The sequence below is a fragment of the Lates calcarifer genome, linkage group LG21 (assembly GCF_001640805.2).
Source record: "Lates calcarifer isolate ASB-BC8 linkage group LG21, TLL_Latcal_v3, whole genome shotgun sequence".
Lineage (NCBI taxonomy): Eukaryota > Metazoa > Chordata > Actinopteri > Centropomidae > Lates > Lates calcarifer.
In genome coordinates, this window is record NC_066853.1 from 14,522,984 (window position 1) to 14,544,002 (window position 21,019).

General features: G+C 39.0%; 3 protein-coding genes across 3 annotated transcripts; all 3 read left to right on the forward strand.

Annotated features, from left to right (window-relative positions):
• Nucleotides 1-590: 590 nt before the first annotated feature.
• On the forward strand, nucleotides 591-5,193 carry LOC108899757 (extracellular calcium-sensing receptor-like). The gene is given in 10 exon segments (XM_018700382.1): nucleotides 591-823; nucleotides 1,113-1,407; nucleotides 1,557-1,601; nucleotides 1,604-1,645; nucleotides 1,806-2,075; nucleotides 2,423-2,629; nucleotides 2,719-2,994; nucleotides 3,340-3,567; nucleotides 4,079-4,202; nucleotides 4,283-5,193. Coding segments are annotated over 10 exon segments (2,631 nt in total).
• A 2,949-nt stretch (nucleotides 5,194-8,142) lies between these two features.
• Nucleotides 8,143-13,362, forward strand: LOC108899758 (extracellular calcium-sensing receptor-like). Its single transcript, XM_018700383.1, has 9 exons — nucleotides 8,143-8,312; nucleotides 8,605-8,899; nucleotides 9,050-9,136; nucleotides 9,422-9,691; nucleotides 10,037-10,243; nucleotides 11,403-11,678; nucleotides 11,991-12,218; nucleotides 12,322-12,445; nucleotides 12,524-13,362. The coding sequence occupies exons 1-9, from the start codon at nucleotides 8,143-8,145 to the stop codon at nucleotides 13,360-13,362; spliced, it is 2,496 nt and encodes an 831-aa protein (XP_018555899.1).
• Nucleotides 13,363-19,089: 5,727 nt separating this feature from the next.
• LOC127139050 (extracellular calcium-sensing receptor-like) lies at nucleotides 19,090-20,107 on the forward strand. The gene has a single exon (XM_051065528.1). It carries the CDS (start codon nucleotides 19,091-19,093, stop codon nucleotides 20,105-20,107), a length of 1,017 nt encoding a protein of 338 aa, XP_050921485.1. The 5' UTR covers nucleotide 19,090.
• The last annotated feature ends 912 nt before the right edge of the window (nucleotides 20,108-21,019 follow it).

The following is a 21,019-nucleotide window of genomic DNA, read 5'->3' on the forward strand; positions in this document are numbered from 1 at the left end:
ATTCCTTCGACACTACCACTAACTTGTTGCATACCGGCTTATCTCCATTAAGCAAACATATATTCGTTCTCCCATCTTTCATTAAATTGCCTTCCCCTTTCTCCCATATGTTTTCAGCAACTATTTTCAATATATAAGGTGTTCAGAAACAAATTTCTGAATTGGCTACACACAGAATTCAGTTGTTTTATTCTGTGATACACTCCACAACCTGATCTACAACTCAACATACATAGAGAAATCCATATAACATAACATTCAAAGACTAACATACACACCATATAACTGTCATGCAATTTTTGTTCAAATTGATCATCATAGTCATCCACAACCTAAATGTGCATTAGAAAGAATGCTACAATGGCATTGTACAAAAGTGAACAAAAGTGACTATGTTCATTTAAAACTCAAAAAAAAAAAAAAAAAAAACTATAACAAATGAAATACATTTTAGGCCCTGCCCCTACATCTTCTCCTGCCCTGATAGGTGGTGTGTAAGATTAAACAACATTATAAGTCAATAAAAGGGGGTGACATAGCTGTAGGACTTAATGACTGGGCTCAGAAAAAGGGTGAACCAGAGGAAAGTTATGTGGACATTTCTAGACACCAACTTGTTCTTGTCCCTGTTATATTCCTTATTTTCCTCTTTTGTGTCCTCCCCTCTGCATTCCTCCTACTGCCAGTCACAGAAACAGTTTCATCTAAATGGGATTCACAAGACTGGAGATGTGGTTCTTGGTGGGCTGTTTGAAATCCACTTCTTTTCCACCTATCCTGACCTGTCTTTCACCTCAGAGCCACAACAACCTACTTGCTATGGGTGAGTCTCTGAGGGAAACAGCAAAAAGGAGAAACTGGGGCTAGTCAGTTCCTTAGCTGAATGCAGCTTTGATTATCAGATTTTACATCGTTTATTAATGCCATTTTAAAAATATTGCTTTTTGTACATGCTCCTTTATTTATTTTTTCCACTCACCTTCTATTATTTTGCATACTATTGTTGCTATTCAGCTGGATTTATGATTGTAAAATCTCTGATAGTGACACATGTATACATTTGCACAGATACTGGTATTTTTCAGTAGTAAACACTAGTATTTTTGTGTTAGTTTTGATGTTCCTGGATTTAGGCTGGCCCAGACCATGGCCTTTGCTATTGATGAGATCAACAGAAACTCCAACCTGCTACCTAATGTGACTCTGGGATACAGTTTGTATGATAACTGCCTCCAACTAGGGATTGGATTTGGTGCAGCATTGTCATTAATCAGTGGTCAAGAGGAGCAAGTTTTATTACACAAGACCTGTGTAGGAACCCTTCCAGTCCTGGGGGTGGTTGGTGATTCCTCCTCCACACGTTCTATTGCCATCTCCACTGTCTTAGGTTTGTACAGAGTGCCTTTGGTAAGTTTTTCTGCCTTACCATCTATTAATTCTGTTGGATTTCTTACACTTTTGATGAAGGTTTAAACATAGAATAATTAACTCTAAAAAGTTAAAAGAGCCAGTAAAAACTTTGACTGTTTTCAGGATGCAGTCTGTGTTTTTCACAGGTGAGTTATTTTGCCACATGTTCCTGCCTGAGTGACCGGCAAAAGGTTTCCCATCCTTTTTTAGGACAATCCCAAGTGATGCTTTCCAGGTGAAAATCTATCAGCGCAACGAAAATGCATGCTCTAGCTTCCTTTTTTGTGTGTCACCAGTAACATTATGTGTCTTATTTATAGAGTTGTGTGGTGTCAGAGAACAATGCTGAATCACAATAATTATGCCATTATATGGTCCACTCTGTACCCACTCAGGTACTTGCGATGATTCAGATTCTAAAACACTTTGACTGGACTTGGGCAGGTCTGCTGCTCAGTGATGATGACTATGGACTCCATGCTGCCCGATCCTTCCAGTCTGACATGGGTCCATCTGGTGGAGGTTGTCTGGCCTACACAGAGATTTTGCCTTGGGATAATGATCCAGCTGAACTTAAGAGGATTGTGGATGTGATGAAGAAATCCACAGCTCGTGTGGTCATTGTGTTTGCACATGAGAGTCACATGATTAATCTCATGGAAGAGGTTGGGCTTGAAATACAATTTTATCCTAAGCTCACAGACAACTTTATTTTTCCTTTGTCAAACTGAAAGATTTATTTTGTAAGACCATATTGGCCTGTAAGAAATAGATTTAATTGGGAAATTTACAGCTGTGAATAATTAATGGTGCTGCTAAGAGGGTTTTGGAATGAGATCTCTTACTTTTACAAATTATACTCAACTCCAGTTATGATAATATTATTCACATTGCTCATTATAGTGTGTAAAACACAAGATAGCACCTGTATATAACATAAACTGTGGAAACTAGATACTACTTTTGTGGCATGTCAATATGAAGTAAGTATCTTGTATAATGCAATGTACAGGTGGTGAGGCAGAATGTGACAGGCCTGCAGTGGATAGCCAGTGAAGCCTGGACATCATCTGCTGTGCTCCAGACCCCCCGCCTCATGCCGTACCTGGGTGGAACACTGGGCATTGCCATCCGTAGAGGAGAAATACCAGGGCTCAGAGACTTTATGTTACAAACACGTCCTGACCTACACCACAACAACAGCTATGGAAATAACATGGTGAGAGTTTAAGCTTGTAGTCAGATCTGGTATTTGCAAGAATATTATATTCTCAATGTTTATAGTCCACATTTTTGAATATATTTCAGGTAAATCAGTTTTGGGAACACACATTTCAGTGTAGATTTGCACCACCTCCAGCAGGTTGGGTGGAAGCTGGGGGAGCATTATGCACTGGACAGGAAGATCTAGAGAGTGTGGAGACTGAGTTCTTGGATGTTTCAAATCTCAGGCCAGAATATAATGTATACAAGGCTGTATATGCTCTAGCATATGCCCTTGATGACATGCTGCAGTGTGAGCCAGGGAGAGGACCTTTCAGTGGGCACAGCTGTGGTAATTTGCAAAGACTGGAGCCATGGCAGGTGTGATATCAGTTTACACTCCACACATTCATGTGACTGTCAGTATTTTAATACAGAGTTTAAAATGACAAGCTGCAATATCACTAACTATCTGTTAGTGAAATATTTTTTCCAAAAGCTGAGTGATAGCAGTGGAAAGTATTTATTATACTAGGTCAGGATGCAATGTAATTTCACAGTGTTCAAGAAATTAAAGGTAATGTAACTTCTAAGAAAATGTTCTACTGGAAATGTTTTGGGTGTTACGTGTTCATAAGTGTTGTATGCAGTTTGATTATATATACCCTGTGGTACTTCTTTTCAGCATTCCCTTTTTTTCTGTAACCTCTATTCTGATATTCACAGCTTGTGCTTTATTTGGAAAAGGTCAACTTCACCACATCATTTGGTGATCAGGTGTCATTTGATGAGAATGGTGATGTCTTACCAATCTATGATATCATGAACTGGCAGTGGCTTCCTGATGGAAGAACTAAACTTCAGACTGTGGGTGAGGTTAAGAAGTCAGCCTTCAAAGGTGAAGAACTCACACTTGATGAAGACAAAATCTCCTGGAACTTTAAATTCAAACAGGTTACTTCTGGTTTTTCAGATTACTATCTTCTAGTGTAGTGTCTGAAAGTTCATATATGTTTTATTCTCTGGGAAAGTCCAGAGTTTCAAATGATTTCTATTTGTTGGGGTCATATTTAAGTTAATGGCCATAAACAAGTATGTAAGTGTTAGGGAGAGGGGCTTTCCTTCCCTCTTCTTTTGTTTCTTGGAATAAGAGGTCATTGAATGAGGTCAGGATGTTTCATTGTATTATAAAACATGTAAACAACTACCCTATATATACTGATGTTTAGAGCTGTTAGGGAGAGAGATCCATATTGGCTCAGATCCTCTCACAGGCTACTGCAGTGCTAGTTTTGATGCTGAACTTCTTTGTAATAAACTTCTATATACAAACAAGACAGCGTCAGTGGAGATCTCTTCATCATCTTCACATCATCATCATCCAATATACCACACTAGCTCATGCATAACTCATTATTATAGTGTTTAGCAGTGTAGATAACAAATATTTATTTTCTCCCTACAGCCACCGCGATCAGTGTGCAGTGAGAGCTGTCCTCCAGGTACCCGCATGGCCAGAAAGAAGGGGCAACCTGAGTGTTGTTTTGACTGCATCCCTTGCTCTGAGGGAACAATCAGCAATAAGACTGGTGAGTGTTCAGGTTTAAACATTTTTTGTTCATGATTATAGCATAAATATGTATCTTAGCACTGTCACTTTTTTCCACAGATTCCACGGAGTGCACCAGTTGTCCAGAGGATTTCTGGTCCAGTCCCCAGCGTGACCACTGTGTTCCTAAGAAAATAGAGTTCCTCTCCTATCATGAGCCTCTGGGTATCTTCTTGACAGCCACCTCACTGCTGGGCACATTTATCTGTGCTGTTGTCCTAGGCATCTTCATCTATCATCACAGAACACCTGTAGTTCGTGCCAATAATTCAGAACTGAGTTTCCAGCTATTGCTGTCTCTTAAATTATGTTTCCTCTGCTCATTGCTGTTCATCGGTCATCCCAGACTGTGGACATGTCAACTGAGACATGCAGCATTTGGTATCAGCTTTGTGCTTTGTGTCTCATGTATCTTGGTGAAAACCATGGTGGTTCTGGCTGTGTTCAAGGCCTCCAAGCCAGGAGGTGGAGCCAGTCTGAAGTGGTTTGGTGCTGTGCAGCAGAGAGGGACAGTTGTGGTTCTTACTTCTGTTCAAGCCACAATCTGTACTGTTTGGCTTGTGTCTGCATCACCAGCACCTCATAAAAACACTTACTACCACAATGACAAGATAGTTTATGAGTGTGTAGTTGGGTCCACAGTTGGTTTTGCAGTATTACTGGGCTATATTGGCTTACTGGCTATTCTTAGTTTTCTCATTGCATTTCTAGCAAGGAATCTTCCAGACAGTTTCAATGAAGCCAAACTCATAACTTTCAGCATGCTGATCTTCTGTGCTGTGTGGGTGGCATTTGTCCCTGCTTATATCAACTCACCAGGCAAATATGCAGATGCAGTGGAGGTATTTGCCATCCTGGCCTCCAGTTTTGGCCTCTTGGTGGCACTGTTTGGACCCAAATGTTACATAATCCTCCTGAGACCAGAGAGAAACACAAAGAAAGCTATCATGGGTCGAGGCATTGAGTCATAAAAACTGTACTTACCTTTATTAGACAGAATTAATCAACCTTTTATTTTATTATTTATTCTATACTATTCAAATATACAGTCAGAAAAAATTGTTAATAGTAATATCTAATATCAATATTGTGTAATTGAGAGGGGCTGATGATGCATGTATTTGAATGTGAAACCTCTTACAACTTGGACTATGTGTCAGAATACTTGAGCTATTATTATTTTTTCCAGGGTTCAGTTAAAGTACAAAGAACTTACTCATCAAATTCTCTTCATGGTCTTTTCATGGTGTAAGTTAACCTCGCACCTGATTAAAGTGTAACTTACTTTCTCTGAATATATTGGTTTAATTCAAATTTTGACCTTTGTAGAACTGTTGTGGACTTAAAAATGCACCAGTGTCTAAATTTCCCCAAAATTCAAAAGGCTCCTCTCAGCTCCCTAGTTTCAAAAACAATAATAAAATCATGGCGGTACTGTCTTTTAAAGATGCAGTGATCTTTGATTTCTCCGACAACACTGACAGAATCCGTTTCTGAGAATTGGACCTGACTGTGAACTTGATGAAATTCAACTGACTGTTCTTTTTCAAAATAGAGGCTGGTCAAAAAATGAGTTAAAAACTACAAAATAAGGGGTCACGTGATGATGGCCTAGGAGATGGTCGGTTTTACAGGAGGTCCACCAACGCCCTTCATAAAACATTCTCTCTTAAACCACGTTATCTTTTTATAATGCTAGTGCAGTAGTATGACTCTTGAACAATTCTGGACAAACACTGGCCATACATACCGGTGACTATAATCTTTTATGACACATCTTACATTCACATGAATGAATGATTGTTGTCATACTACACGTTAAAGTGTCCATCTTGCTTAATTATACACCAGTGTTCATTTAGTGCTAGTTCAGCTGGTTTAAGAGAAGATAACGTTTTACATTTAGAGGCATATCATTTGGAAATTTTTGTTTATCACATAATAATTGGGTGTTGCTGGGAATACCGGTCGACTGGGTTATATCACTTTATTTGTTTGTTGTTGTTTTTTTTTTTACATGGTGTGAGAACACACTTCACCCTAGCAGAGGGGCCCCACAGAACAGCAGTCCCCCTGCAACCTGGGGAAGGACCCCCATAATCCATTTTATTTCTATTTTATTTTCTTTCACCATCTCTCTTTTTAAAAAAAAAAAACAAAAAAAAAACTTATAGCTTGGTTCTACATGTTCTGGTTTTTGGTTATTTGTTGTTCACACTCAGTATTGGTCTCCCACAGTCAGTGCATCACATCGACATATTTGGATAAACTAACCAAACAACCTATACCTAAAAGTAGTACAATATAATATAGGCAGTATACAATGGCATTTCTGGACATCTGTATGGATGCTCATCTCAGTTCATTGTATTTGTCAATAGAATGATGCCACCTAATAAGTTAAAACTCTGTTCATGGAATATAAGGGGTTTGAGGGGAAATGTAAAGCGGAGAAAGGTTTATTCTGTGTTGAAGAGGGAGGGGGTAGATGTGGTTCTACTACAGGAGTTCCACTTAGAGGACAATGAGCAGCTCAAACTTAAATATGGTTGGATTGGCCAGGTGTATTTCTCCTCTTTTACTACCAGTAGCAGAGGGGTAATTATATTGATACATAAGAATCTGCCATTCCAATTAAAAAAGTGTACAAAAGACAAATATGGAAGATTTGTGATTATCAATGGCTTCCTACATGACATAGAAATCACTATTATGAATCTTTATCTAACTATCTAACTATTCTCCAGATTTTTTAACTAAAGCATTCTCAGAATTTGCAGAGGTATCTTCACCGATGGCCTTGGTGGGAGGAGACTTCAGTTCACTACAGCAATGCCCCTCTGTCATTGTACCAAATCTACACCGCTTGAGATAAATGGTTGCAATTGGCTTGACCTGTCTCAGGACAGATGGAAATCTCTCTGAAAGGGAGAAAGGCCAGACCCATCTGCAGGAACGAATAAACCATTAGCTTACTGATTGGTCTGGTTTCCCACACCACAGAATAGAAATTGCACTATTGTTTTCACTGGCTAAGTACCACTTTCTGTAATAAGTAAGCTGAACTTGATGTGTAAAATCACTGGAGAATTAACCTTAGTAGCAAAACATTAAGGAAATGATGGAGGAGAAAGATTGGTGACCACAAGGTCTAATGGGGTAACCTGTCTTGCATGCATTATTCTGCAGAATTTATCATATTTGATATCTACCAATTTACTATAGGTGCTAGCCAGAATAAAAAATAGATGGGGAGATTTCTTATTTTATCAGATGTCTTAGTTTGGTGCTGCTACCATCTAGTGGACTTTTCACTTAATTCCATTACTGTGTGACAGTGAATCTTGCAAACTCTGGGCTGATATGTGCATTTGGTGAATGTAATCTGGTATGCTTGTTTCACACACAAACTTGGGATTCTATTCACTACACAGTGACTCTTCTGATACATGTATGTACAGTATCTGTTCAAGTAAGTTGCAGAGAGATTGGAAGAAAACTAAGATGGAAGTAGATGCTTTGAAACAGTCTACAACTTCAGCTACAAATTGACATACATATGGTAGAACACCGCATATGACATTCAATAAAATGCATACACAGTCAATGACTGTCGTGCAAATTTTAACAAACCTTGATTATCACGATCATCCACAAATTTGGATTGATAAAGGTGCCACCACGGCCTTGGATATACAGTATGATAATACAAACCTTTTTTTTTTTTTATAAATACATTTTATTTTAGGCCCTGCCCCTACATCTTCTCCTACCCTGATGGGTATGTGCAAGATTAGATTAGATGTTGTAAGTCAATAAAAGGGGGTGACGTAGGTGTAGAACCCAGGAAAGTCATGTTGATGTTTCTAGACACCAATTTGCTCTTGTTCTTCTTGTTGTATTCCTACTTTTCTCTTGCCATGTCCTCCCCTCTTTATTCCTCCTCATGTCAGTTACAGGGAGAGTTTCATCTAAATGGGATGCACAAGACTGGGGATGTTGTTCTTGGTGGACTTTTTGTCATCCACTTCTTTTCTTCTTATCCTGACCTGTCTTTTACCTCAGAGCCACAACAGCCTACCTGTCATGGGTGAGTCTGTCAGGGAAACAGCAAAAAAAAGAAACTGGGAAAGTCAACCCCATCAGTAGAATGTACTTTTCATCGTCTGATATTACGATGAAAGAAACACATTGTGTATTTATGCCATTTTAAAGATATTGCTTTTTGCATTTATTTTCTCACTGAAGTATTATTATGGTTGTTGATATTCAGCTGTCTTCATCGTTCACAAAATCGGTATATGTGCAACATGAATATGTTTGCACAGTCACGGCATCATGTTGTATTTTTCAGGAGTGAACACTGGTATTTTATGTGTTAGTTTTCATATTTCAGGATTCAGACAAGCCCAGACCATGGCCTTTGCTATTGATGAGATCAACAGAAACTCCAACCTGCTTCCTAATGTGACTCTGGGATACAGTCTGTATGATAACTGCAACCAACTAGGAGTTGGATTCCGTGCAGCATTGTCATTAGCCAGTGGTCAAGAGGAGAAAGTCATATTACATGAGACCTGTGTAGGAACCCCTCCAGTCCTGGGGATTGTGGGTGATTCTTCCTCTACACATTCTATTGCCATATCCACTGTCTTAGGTTTGTACAGAGTGCCTATGGTAAGTTTTATGCCTTGTCATCTATTAGTTCTTTTGGACCACTGACAGTTTTGATGAAGTTTTAAACAATGAATTATCAACTTTAAAAAACAGAGAGAGTATGTAAAGGCTTTAACTGTTTTCAAGATGTACTTTCTGTGTTTTTTACAGGTGAGTTATTTTGCCACATGTTCCTGCCTGAGTGACCGGCAAAAGTTTCCATCCTTCTTCAGGACAATCCCAAGTGATGCTTTCCAGGTGAAAATCTGTCAGAACAATGAAAATGCATAAAATAAACCATGTGAATTTAAAATTCTGTTAAGAAGTACATTCCTCTATTGAAAAGCCTCAACGTTAAAATCAGTTACCGGTTTTGATATTGCAACTGATCAGTGTATAAGACTTTTGTGTATCACTGGTTATTTGTCCCATCACCCAAAGGCAATAATTAAACAAGGTCCATTGTGGAACCTGTTTAGCAGGATTTTTAGTAAAAGATTATTCAAACCTGTGCACTAATCCCTCCACTCTGTACTCACTTAGGTGCGTGCTATGATTCAGATTCTAAAACACTTTGGCTGGACTTGGGCAGGTCTACTGGTCAGTGATGATGATTATGGACTCCATGCTGCCCGATCCTTCCACTCTTACCTGGATCCATCTGATGGAGGTTGTCTGGCCTATACAGAGATTTTACCTTGGGGCAATGACCCAGCTGATCGAAAGAGGATTGTGGATGTGATGAAGAAATCCACAGCTCGTGTGGTCATTGTGTTTGCACATCAGAGAAATATGATTTACCTCATGGAAGAGGTTGGGCTTGAAATACCATTTCACTATAACTTAACATACAACTTAATGTTTTCTTTGTCAGACTGAAAGGTTTATCTTACAAAGATGTATTGGCTTATAACAAATAGATTCAATTGAAGAAGTTATTTCTCTGATTAATTAAACATGCTGCTAAGAGTGTTTTGTAGTGAGATCACTGACTCAGAAATAAACTCACTCAGTTCCAGTCATGACTGTATTCATCACTTTGCTCATGATTCTGTGTAAAACATAGGATTGTACCTGTATATGACATCAACTTTGGAAACTGGATACTACTTTCGTGGCATGTCAGTATGAAGTAATTGTACTTGATGAAATGTACAGGTGGTGAGGCAGAATGTGACAGGCCTGCAGTGGATAGCCAGTGAAGCCTGGATATCAGCTACTGTGCTCCAGACCCCCAGCCTCATGCCGTACCTGGGTGGAACACTGGGCATTGCCATCCGTAGAGGAGAGTTGCTGGGGCTCCGAGACTTCCTGTTGAAAATACGTCCTGACCTACATCACAACAACAGCTATGGAAATAACATGGTGAGAGTTCAACCTTACAATCTGATGTGGACTGCAGTTGAATAGTCAAAAACCTAGATGGAAAACATCATGAGGTCAAGGAAAAATATGGAGGAAGATTGATAAGGAATTACAAAAAGAGAACCGTGGTATTTAAAGACTCCAACTGCACTAGGCTTTTTTTTTTAAAACAACTTTATCAATAGCACATGAAACATGTGTACAGTGACAAAGTCAGTGCTGTAGGCTACAATTCAATATGATTTACTGTCCAACACTAATAACAATGAAACAAAGTTGAGTCATTAAAATAACAATAAAAAAAGGAACTGTGCCATGGGTCCAGAGTAACTTATATTCAGACAGACGTATATATTTTCCTGTTATGGCCTCTTTTACCTATTTTTTTATACATTTGTTAAGTAAGGATAATTTATTTATTCTTTTTTTTTTCTCAACATTTAGAGCAGGGCAGTCGGCAACCTTTTTTACATGTAGTGCCAAATAGATTTTTTCTTGTTAGATAGTTTGCTATTCAGTAGGCATAAGTAAGCATAATTCTGACGCTACATCAATATTCCCATCAGGTATGAAAATTTATTGTATCCACACTAAATGCAAAACAACATTTTAGGAACATGTTAATCTCATCATCATGTTGGTTTAAAAAAAAAAAAGGGTAATTTACCCTTCACACTTATCTTGAAGGTTTTAAGAAATAATCACACACCCCATGATGTATTTATGTAGCCATACTGGCAAAATGTAAAACAACATTTAAGGACGAGGTTTCTCGTTCCAGGTTCCAGGAAGAGATCTCCCTATCACTCCCTGTCAGTTTTGGAGTGCATTTTAAAATTCTTGTTTTAACCTTTAAAGCTTTGAATGATAAGGCACCCCAGTACATCTCAGAGCTATTATTGACCTACTCAACCAACCTGTCCCTCAGGTCTTCAGAGCAGAGTGATTTTCCACCACCTCTTAGTTTTATTAACTGAGACAAGGCTCTTAAAAACAGCTAAAAACAGCATTCCTTTTTAGACAGGCATTTGGTTAATTTTTTTGTGTCTTTTTTATGTGTCTGATCTTGTGTTGCTCATGTATCTGTTTTATTGTTTTTGCTTTTATTTAACCTTTTTTGTTTTTTTGTTTATAACACACCGTTTTGAATATATTTCAGGTAAATCAATTTTGGGAACACACATTTCAGTGTAGATTTGCACCACCTCCAGCAGGTTGGGTGGAAGCTGGAGGAGCATTATGCACTGGACAGGAAGATCTAGAGAGTATGGAGACTGAGTTCTTGGATGTTTCAAACCTCAGACCAGAGTATAATGTGTATAAGGCTGTATATGCTCTGGCATATGCCCTTGATGACATGCTGCAGTGTGAGCCAGGGAGAGGGCCTTTCAGTGGGCACAGCTGTGGTAATTTGCGAAGACTGGAGCCATGGCAGGTGTGATATCAGTTTACACTCCATCTGTTCATGTTACTAAATCCTGTGTTTTAGTATTTCTTGTGGAATAGATTTTATTGATTTTTATTGGATTTAATACAAAACTTTCAGATGACTACTACTATCAATAACAGATAGCTGAAGAAATTTTCCTGAAAATTGTTTGATAGCTATTCAACATAGCATGTGTCCACATTCATCAGTGTTGTTAGGAGTTTGATTACAAGAACCCTGTGGTCACCATGGTCATATAATTTTTTTTTTTTCTTCTACTCACTTTATTTTCTATATCACTTATTCTGTTATTCACAGTTTGTGTATTACTCGGAAAAGGTCAACTTCACCACATCATTTGGTGATCAAGTGTCATTTGATGAGAATGGTGATGTCTTACCAGTCTATGATATCATGAACTGGCAGTGGCTTCCTGATGGAAGAACTAAAGTTCAGGCTGTGGGTGAGGTTAAGAAATCAGCCTTCAAAGGTGAAGAACTCACACTTGATGAAGACAAAATCTTCTGGAACTTTGAATTCAAAGAGGTTACCACTGATTTTTCAGGCTGCTATCTTCTGGTACATGGATAACTCATTACTATAGTGTATCATAGTGCAGAATAACAGATATTTATTTTTCTGCCTACAGCCACCCCGGTCAGTGTGCAGTGAGAGCTGTCCTCCAGGTACCCGCATGGCCAGAAAGAAGGGGGAACCTGAGTGTTGTTTTGACTGCATCCCTTGTTCTGAAGGAAAGATCAGCAATAAGACTGGTGAGTGTTCAGGTTTAAACATTTCAGTTTAGATTCATAGTATAAAGATGTATCTCAACACTTTTTCTGTTTTCATAGACTCCATGGAGTGCACCAGTTGTCCAGAGGATTTCTGGTCCAGTCCCCAGCGTGACCACTGTGTTCCTAAGAAAACAGAGTTCCTTTCTTATCATGATCCTCTGGGTATCTGCTTGACAGCCACCTCACTGCTGGGCACATTTATCTGTGCTGTTGTCCTAGGCATCTTCATCTATCATCGCAAAACACCTGTAGTTCGCGCCAACAATTCTGAACTCAGTTTCCAGCTATTGCTGTCTCTCAAATTATGTTTCCTCTGCTCATTGCTGTTCATCGGTCGTCCCAGACTGTGGACATGCCAGCTGAGACATGCAGCATTTGGGATCAGCTTTGTGCTTTGTGTGTCATGTATCCTGGTGAAAACCATGGTGGTTCTGGCTGTGTTCAAGGCCTCCAAGCCAGGAGGTGAAACCAGTCTGAAGTGGTTTGGTGTCTTACAGCAGAGAGGAACAGTTCTGGTTCTTACTTCATTCCAGGCAGTAATCTGTACTGTTTGGCTTGTGTCTGCTTCACCAGCTCCTCATAAAAACACCCAATATCACAAAAACAAGATAGTTTATGAGTGTGTAGTTGGGTCCACAGTTGGTTTTGCAGTGTTACTGGGCTATATTGGCATACTGGCTGTTCTGAGTTTTTTCATTGCATTTCTGGCAAGGAATCTTCCAGACAGTTTCAATGAAGCCAAACTCATCACTTTCAGCATGCTGATCTTCTGTGCTGTGTGGGTGGCATTTGTCCCTGCTTATATCAGCTCACCAGGAAAATATGCAGATGCAGTGGAGGCATTTGCCATCCTGGCCTCCAGCTTTGGCCTCTTGGTGGCACTGTTTGGACCCTAAATGTTACATAATCCTGCTGAGACCAGAGAGAAACACAAAGAAAGCCATCATGGGTCGAGGCACTGGGTCATAAAAATTGCACATAATATAGCACAGAACTAATCAATTTTCTCTATTTTATACAAACATATAGGCAGAAAAATAGGTCAATAGGAACAGCAATATCATGTAATCAAGAAAGAATGGCAGATGCCACATACTCTGTTTAAATATAAATTCTCTTCCAACCTAGATCATGTGTAAAAATGCTTTGAGAGAATGAGTGATATTATATTTTCCACAATTAAAGTACAAAGCACTTAATCTTCAAATGCTGTTTATGGCCTTTGTGACTTTTCATGGTGTAGGTTAACCTTACACCTGATTAGACTGTCACTTTCTCTGAATACATAATGTAGATTATTTATTATTTATTATTACACTATTTAATTTTAACCTGCATGGAGGTGATGTGGACTTAAAGATACAACAGTTTCCTGATTTCTCAAAAATTCAAAAAGCTCCTGAGTTTCAGAACATCAACAGGAACAAAGTCTTGTTGATAAACAAAGGGGATACTGTTTAAAGATGCAGTGCTCTATGAATTGTCAGGCAATATTGACAGAATCATACAGCTTCCAAGCATTGGACCAGGCATGAATGAGATTGCTCTGTTTGACATCTACACTATCACATTATCTTTTTTAAATTGTTATTGATCAATGGCCTTCAGAACATTAGGCCTCCAGATATAATGTTGCTATGGTTTTTGTCTGGTAATGAAGTAAACATAGATGGAGGGAAACACAATAACACAAAGGTTGCTCAAGCTAACTACAAGACATTTGGAGCTTTCACTTTTGACCACAATCTTCTTTGGAGAGAAGATGGATGTACTTGTCCTCCCAGTATATAAAGTTATATTGTACCCTTTCACAGTTTCAGTGTTACCTGCAACCTAGATTAGATCTGAAAAAAGTGTTTCCATATTTGCTTGAGGAGGCACTCCAGCAGTTTAGTATTACTCATCCATAACGGTAGGGGAGCAAAAAGAGATTGAAAAAAACATTCTCCATTTAAGCAAACAGTCCCTGTAACACTGGATTCTACACTTCCCATAAAGCAGCCCAGTGGTGTCTTTAATGTTATCCTCCCTGTTAGCTAAACCAACCTTCCAACCACCAACTTCAAGTTTGTAAAACAGGCTTTCAGCTAAGAAGTTGTATTCTCATAGCCCACGTTGACATAACCTAACTGTAATATGTTGGTTATTTTGTATTTTGTTACTTTGGAATCCAGCTAGATCAATTTACATCTGCAAAATGGTTCTGTAAGCTTGCAGCTCAGTATTGATTATCAGCATTATCAGCCATTGCAGACTAAAATGCCACTGGGGGCAATTGGATAGACCTACAACCAATCAGAGGAACAAAATATGTGATGTAGTGCAAAGCAACAGAAAAATGTATGGAACCACATTACCTGCAGTTGTTTGTTCTTGTTTTAGAGAAAATATACCATCAGTTTAGCTTAACACTGTTGCAATCATGGATCCAACTGTCAACTCTCCAAGTCAGACAGCAGCCATCTTGGTTGTTAACAAAAATTCAACAGCATTGCCCGTCTGTCAGTTGTTTTATCAAATCCTGTCTAGACACCAATCGAAACCTGTCTCAGGATTGATGGAAATCTTTCTAAATGTGAGGGGGCTAGACAACGAATAACCATGAGCTTAACGATTTATCTCTCTTCCAGGCTAGGATAGAGATTACACAATAATTGTCCCTGGCTCAGTGCCACTTTCTCTAATAAGTAAACTGGAAAATCACTGGAGTGTGCCTTTGAGGAAAAAAACCTGACAGGAAATGGAGGTGAAAGATGGGCGACAACAAGGTCTAATGGGATGACCTGTCTTTGCCTGTGAATTTCTGCAGAACTGATCATATCTGATATCTAACTTAGTATAGTTGCCAACCAGAAACAATAACCCTCTCACTATGCTGTTGCTACCATCTAGTGGACATTTCACTTAATTCCATTATTGTGTGATAGTGAATCCCACAAACTCAGGACCGATTTGTGCATTTGATGGGTGTAATCTGGTATGCTTGTCTCACACTTAAATTTGGGATTTCACTCAGTACAAAATCATTCTCTTGACACATGGCCTTGGAAAAGATGACATTGTTAAGAGTTAACACATTAATTCAGTTACAATAAAAAAAAATCTGTATCTAATGAAATGCATTTGAGGCCCTGCCCCTACATCTTCTCCTGCCCTGATGGGTGGAGTGCAGGATTTAACATATAAGCCAATAAAAGGGGGTGACATAGCTGCAGACCTTAATGACTGGACTCAGAAAAGAGGTGAACCGAAGGGAAGTCATGTTGACATTTTTAGACACCCACTTGCTCTTTTTCTTGTTGTCGTACTCTTCCATTTCCTCTGCTGTGTCCTCCTCTCTTTATTCCTCCTCCTGCCAGTTACAGAGGGAGTTTCAACTAAATGGGATGCACAAGACTGGTGATGTGGTCCTTGGTGGGCTATTTGGGATCCATTTCTTTTCTGCTTATCCTGACCTGTCTTTTACCTCAGAGTCACAACGGCCTACCTGTCATGGGTGAGTCTGTCAGGGAAACAAAAAGAGCAGAAACTGGTAGAATGTGTCTTATATTATCTAATATTATTGTGAAATAATTACATTGTGTATTTATGCCATTTTAAACACATTGCTTTTCTGGACAGCCTCTTTTGTTTATTTTTTTGCTTAAATGTTATTATGGTTGTTGCTTTTCAGCTGTATTCATGTTTGAACAGTTATTGTTTTATGTTGTATTTCAGTCGTAAACACTGGTATTTTATGTGTTAGTTTTGATGTTATAGGGTTTAGGTTGACTCAAACCATGGCCTTTGCTATTGATGAGATCAACAGAAACTCCAACCTGCTACCTAATGTGACTCTGGGATACAGTCTGTATGATAACTGCCTCCAACTAGGGATTGGATTCCGTGCAGCATTGTTATTAGTCAGTGGTCAAGAGGAGCAAGTCATATTACATGAAACCTGTGTAGGAACCCCTCCAGTCCTAGGGATTGTGGGTGATTCTTCTTCTACACGTTCTATTGCCATATCCACTGTCTTAGGTTTGTACAGAGTGCCTATGGTAAGTTTTTTGTCTGTTTTACCATCTATTAATTCTTTTTCATCACTCACACTTTTAATGATGTTTTAAATGATGAATAATCAGCCTTAAAAAATGAAAGAGTGTGCAAAAGCTTTGACATTTTTTAGGATCTACAGTCTGTGTTTTTCACAGGTGAGTTATTTTGCCACATGTTCCTGCCTGAGTGACCAGCAAAAGTTTCCATCCTTCTTTAGGACGATCCCAAGTGATGCTTTCCAGGTGAAGATCTATCAGCACAATGAAAATACATAAAATAAAGGAAATGCAGTTAAAAATTTCTCAGGAAGAACATCCCTGTTCTGCCAATTCATTGCCACGGCAGTCGCAACATTAAAACCAGTTACTGATTTTAATGTTGTGGCTGATCAGCAAATATTGTTTTTGTGTGTCATGGTCCATTTGTGGAATCTGTTCAGCAGGATTTCCAATGAAAGATTTTTCCTGCCTGTACATTAATCCCTCCACTCTGTACTAACTTAGGTGCGTGCTATGATTCAGATTCTAAAACACTTTGGCTGGACTTGGGCAGGTCTGCTGCTCAGTGATGATGACTATGGACTCCATGCTGCCCGATCCTTCCAATCTGACCTGGGTCCATCTGGTGGAGGTTGTCTGGCCTACACAGAGACTTTGCCCACTGGTGAAAACCAAGCTGAGCTAAAGAGGATTGTGGATATGATGAGGAAATCCACAGCTCGTGTGGTCATTGTGTTTGCTCATGAGAGAAACATGATTAACCTCATGGAAGAGGTTGGGCTTTAAATACAGTATTAGTATTAGTTAACACACAACTAATGTTTTCTTTGTAAAACTAAAAGATGAAGATTTATGTTGGAAAAACTTATTAACCTGTAACAAATAGATTCAATTGAATAAGTTAAACATTTGATTAATTAAACATGCTGCTGGGACAGATTTGGAATGAGATCGCTTACTCCAACAAATTATACTGAATTCCAGTTAGGATGATATTCCTCATTTTGCTCATTATACTGTGTATAATAGAGGATAGCACCTGTGTAGGACATCAATTATGGAAACTAGATACAACTTTTGTGGCATGTTAGTATGAAGTAATAAACTTGCTTTAATGCAATGTACAGGTGGTGAGGCAGAATGTGACTGGACTGCAGTGGATAGCAAGTGAAGCCTGGACATCATCTGCTGTGCTCCAGACCCCCCGCCTCATGCCGTACCTGGGTGGAACACTGGGCATTGCCATCCGTCGAGGAGAAATACCAGAGCTCAGAGACTTCCTGTTACAAATACGTCCTGACCTACACCACAACAACAGCTATGGAAATAACATGGTGAGAGTTTAACCATAAAATCTTATTTGGTAATTGCACAATTTGCACAATATATCTTATCATTGTTTATAACACACACTTATAAATATTTTTCAGGTAAATCAGTTTTGGGAATACACATTTCAGTGTAGATTTGCACCACCTCCAGCAGGTTGGATGGAAGCTGGAGGAACATTATGCACTGGACAGGAAGATCTAGAGAGTGTGGAGACTGAGTTCTTGGATGTTTCAAACCTCAGGCCAGAGTATAATGTGTATAAGGCTGTGTATGCTCTGGCATATGCCCTTGATAACATGCTGCAGTGTGAGCCAGGGAGAGGGCCTTTCAGTGGGAACAGCTGTGGTAATTTACAAAGACTGGAGCCATGGCAGGTGTGATATCAGTTTACACTCCTATCTGTTCATGTTGCGAAATCTTGTGTTGTAGTATTTCTTGTGGAATAGCGTTTGCAGAATTTGATGTAATATAAAGCTTTGAGATGACTATTAATATTATAAATAACAGATGTGGCAAAAGAATTTTCCTGCAAGCTGGGCAATAGCAGTGGATAGTATTTATTAATGTCAGGTCAGAGAGAGCTACATGTTGTCACTAGGTATATGGTATTTTAGGTAATGTACCTAAGGAAATGTTCTGCTGGAATTTTTAATGTTCATAAGTTTTGTATGCAGTTTGATTTATTGATTTGAATTATTCTGTTGTTGCCATAGTCATACAAACTAAAACAACAAAACAAAACAATTTTTTTCATCTATCCTCTGTGTTTCTGTATCCCTTTTTCTGATTCTCACAGCTTGTGTATTACTTGGAAAGGGTCAACTTCACCACATCATTTGGTGATCAGGTGTCATTTGATGAGAATGGTGATGCCTTACCAATCTATGATATCATGAACTGGCAGTGGCTTCCTGATGGAAGAACTAAAGTTCAGACTGTGGGTGAGGTTAAGAAATCAGCCTTCAAAGGTGAAGAACTCACACTTGATGAAGACAAAATCTTCTGGAACTTTGAATTCAAAGAGGTTTCTTCTGATTTTTCAGACTGCTATCTTCTGGCACATGGATAAGTTCATTGTAGCAGTGTGTGGTAGTGTAGAATGACAAATATTTATTTCTTCCCTACAGCAACCACGGTCAGTGTGCAGTGAGAGCTGTCCTCCAGGTACCCGCATGGCCAGAAAGAAGGGGGAACCTGAGTGTTGTTTTGACTGCATCCCTTGTTCTGAGGGAAAGATCAGCAATAAGACTGGTGAATGTTCAGATTTAAACATTTCAGTTTAGGTTTATTTATAAACATGAATCTCAAAATCTTCTCTGTTTTCATAGACTCCATGGAGTGCACCAGTTGTCCAGAGGATTTCTGGTCCAGTCCCCAGCGTGACCACTGTGTTCCTAAGAAAACAGAGTTCCTCTCCTATCATGAGCCTCTGGGTATCTGCTTGACGACAACCTCACTGCTGGGCACATTTATCTGTGCTGTTGTCCTAGGCATCTTCATCTATCATCGCAAAACACCTATAGTTCGTGCCAACAATTCTGAACTGAGTTTCCAGCTATTGCTGTCTCTTAAGTTATGTTTCCTCTGCTCATTGCTGTTCATTGGACGACCCAGACTATGGACATGCCAACTGAGACATGCAGCATTTGGTATCAGCTTTGTGCTTTGTGTCTCATGCATCCTGGTGAAAACCATGGTGGTTCTGGCTGTGTTCACAGCCTCCAAGCCAGGAGGTGGAGCCAGTCTGAAGTGGTTTGGTGTTTTACAGCAGAGAGGGACAGTTCTGGTTCTTACTTCTGTTCAAGTGGCAATCTGTACTGTTTGGCTTTTGTCTGCTTCACCAGCTCCTCATAAAAACACTCATTACCACAATGACAAGATAGTTTATGAGTGTGTAGTTGGGTCCACAGTTGGTTTTGCAGTGTTACTGGGCTATATTGGTTTACTGGCTATTCTTAGTTTTCTCATTGCATTTCTAGCAAGGAATCTTCCAGACAGTTTCAATGAAGCTAGACTCATAACTTTCAGCATGCTGATCTTCTGTGCTGTGTGGGTGGCGTTTGTCCCTGCTTATATCAACTCACCAGGCAAGTATGCTGATGGAGTTGAGGTATTTGCCATCCTGGCCTCCAGTTTTGGCCTCTTGGTGGCACTGTTTGGACCCAAATGTTATATAATCCTGCTGACACCAGAGAGAAACACGAAAGAAAGCTATCATGGGTCGAGGCATTCAGTCATAAAAACTGTATTCACCCTTGTTAGACATAATTAATTAATTTTCTCTATACTATACCAAAATACATTCACAAAAATATGTTAATAGTAATATTAATATTGTGTAATCGAGAGAGGGCTGACAACATATGATATATTTGAATATGGAACCTCTTACAACTTGGATTATATGTGTAAGAACACTTTAAGACAATGACTTATTATTATTTTTTCCAGTTTGCAATTAAAGTTCAAATAAGTTACAAGTTACTTTCTCTGAATATATGGTGCAGACTATATGGTTTAATCCAGCTGTATTTGATTTTGACCTGTATGGAAACGTTTAATGTGGACTTAAAAATACACTCATCAGTTCCCCCAAACTCAAAGAGTCTTCTCTCAACTCCCTAGTTTCAAAACATCAATAGTAACAAAATCGTGTTGGTACTATCTTTTAAGAATGCAGTGATCTATGAATTCTCAGGCAACATTTATAGATTTATACAGTGTCTGAGCATTTGACCTGATTGTTAATGTGATGAAATTCCATTGATTCTTCTGTTCCAAGACAGAGGATGGTGAAAAAAATAGTTAGAAAGTCCAACATATTGGCACCTACAGTATTACATTATCTTTTTGAAGTTGTTATTGATCATTGGTCTTCAGAACATTAGGCCTCCAAATATAATGCTGCTGTGGTTTTTGTCTGGTGATGAAGTAAACGTAGGTGGTGGGAAACACAGTAACCAAAGACATTTGGAGCTTTCACTTTTGACCACAATTCTCTGTGGAGGAAAACATTGAAATTTGACTAATTAGGATGGACTTATCTTCCCCAGTACATCAGCTTATGTTGTACCCTTACACAGTTTCAGTGCCACCTGCAGCATAGAGTTTGAATATTTGAATATGGAGAGACTCAATCAATTTAGTATTGCATGTCCATGAAAGGTGGGGGAGCAAAGATACA

Excerpts from the sequence above, each read along its gene's own strand:
- LOC127139050 (XM_051065528.1), top strand. The coding sequence starts at position 19,091 with ATGTTCAGATTTAAACATTTCAGTTTAGGTTTATTTATAAACATGAAT.
- LOC108899758 (XM_018700383.1), top strand. The coding sequence starts at position 8,143 with ATGTCCTCCCCTCTTTATTCCTCCTCATGTCAGTTACAGGGAGAGTTT. Across the intron at positions 10,244-11,402 it reads ACAGCTATGGAAATAACATG|GTAAATCAATTTTGGGAACA; the intron begins GTGAGAGTTCAA and ends AATATATTTCAG. Across the intron at positions 12,446-12,523 it reads AAAGATCAGCAATAAGACTG|ACTCCATGGAGTGCACCAGT; the intron begins GTGAGTGTTCAG and ends CTGTTTTCATAG.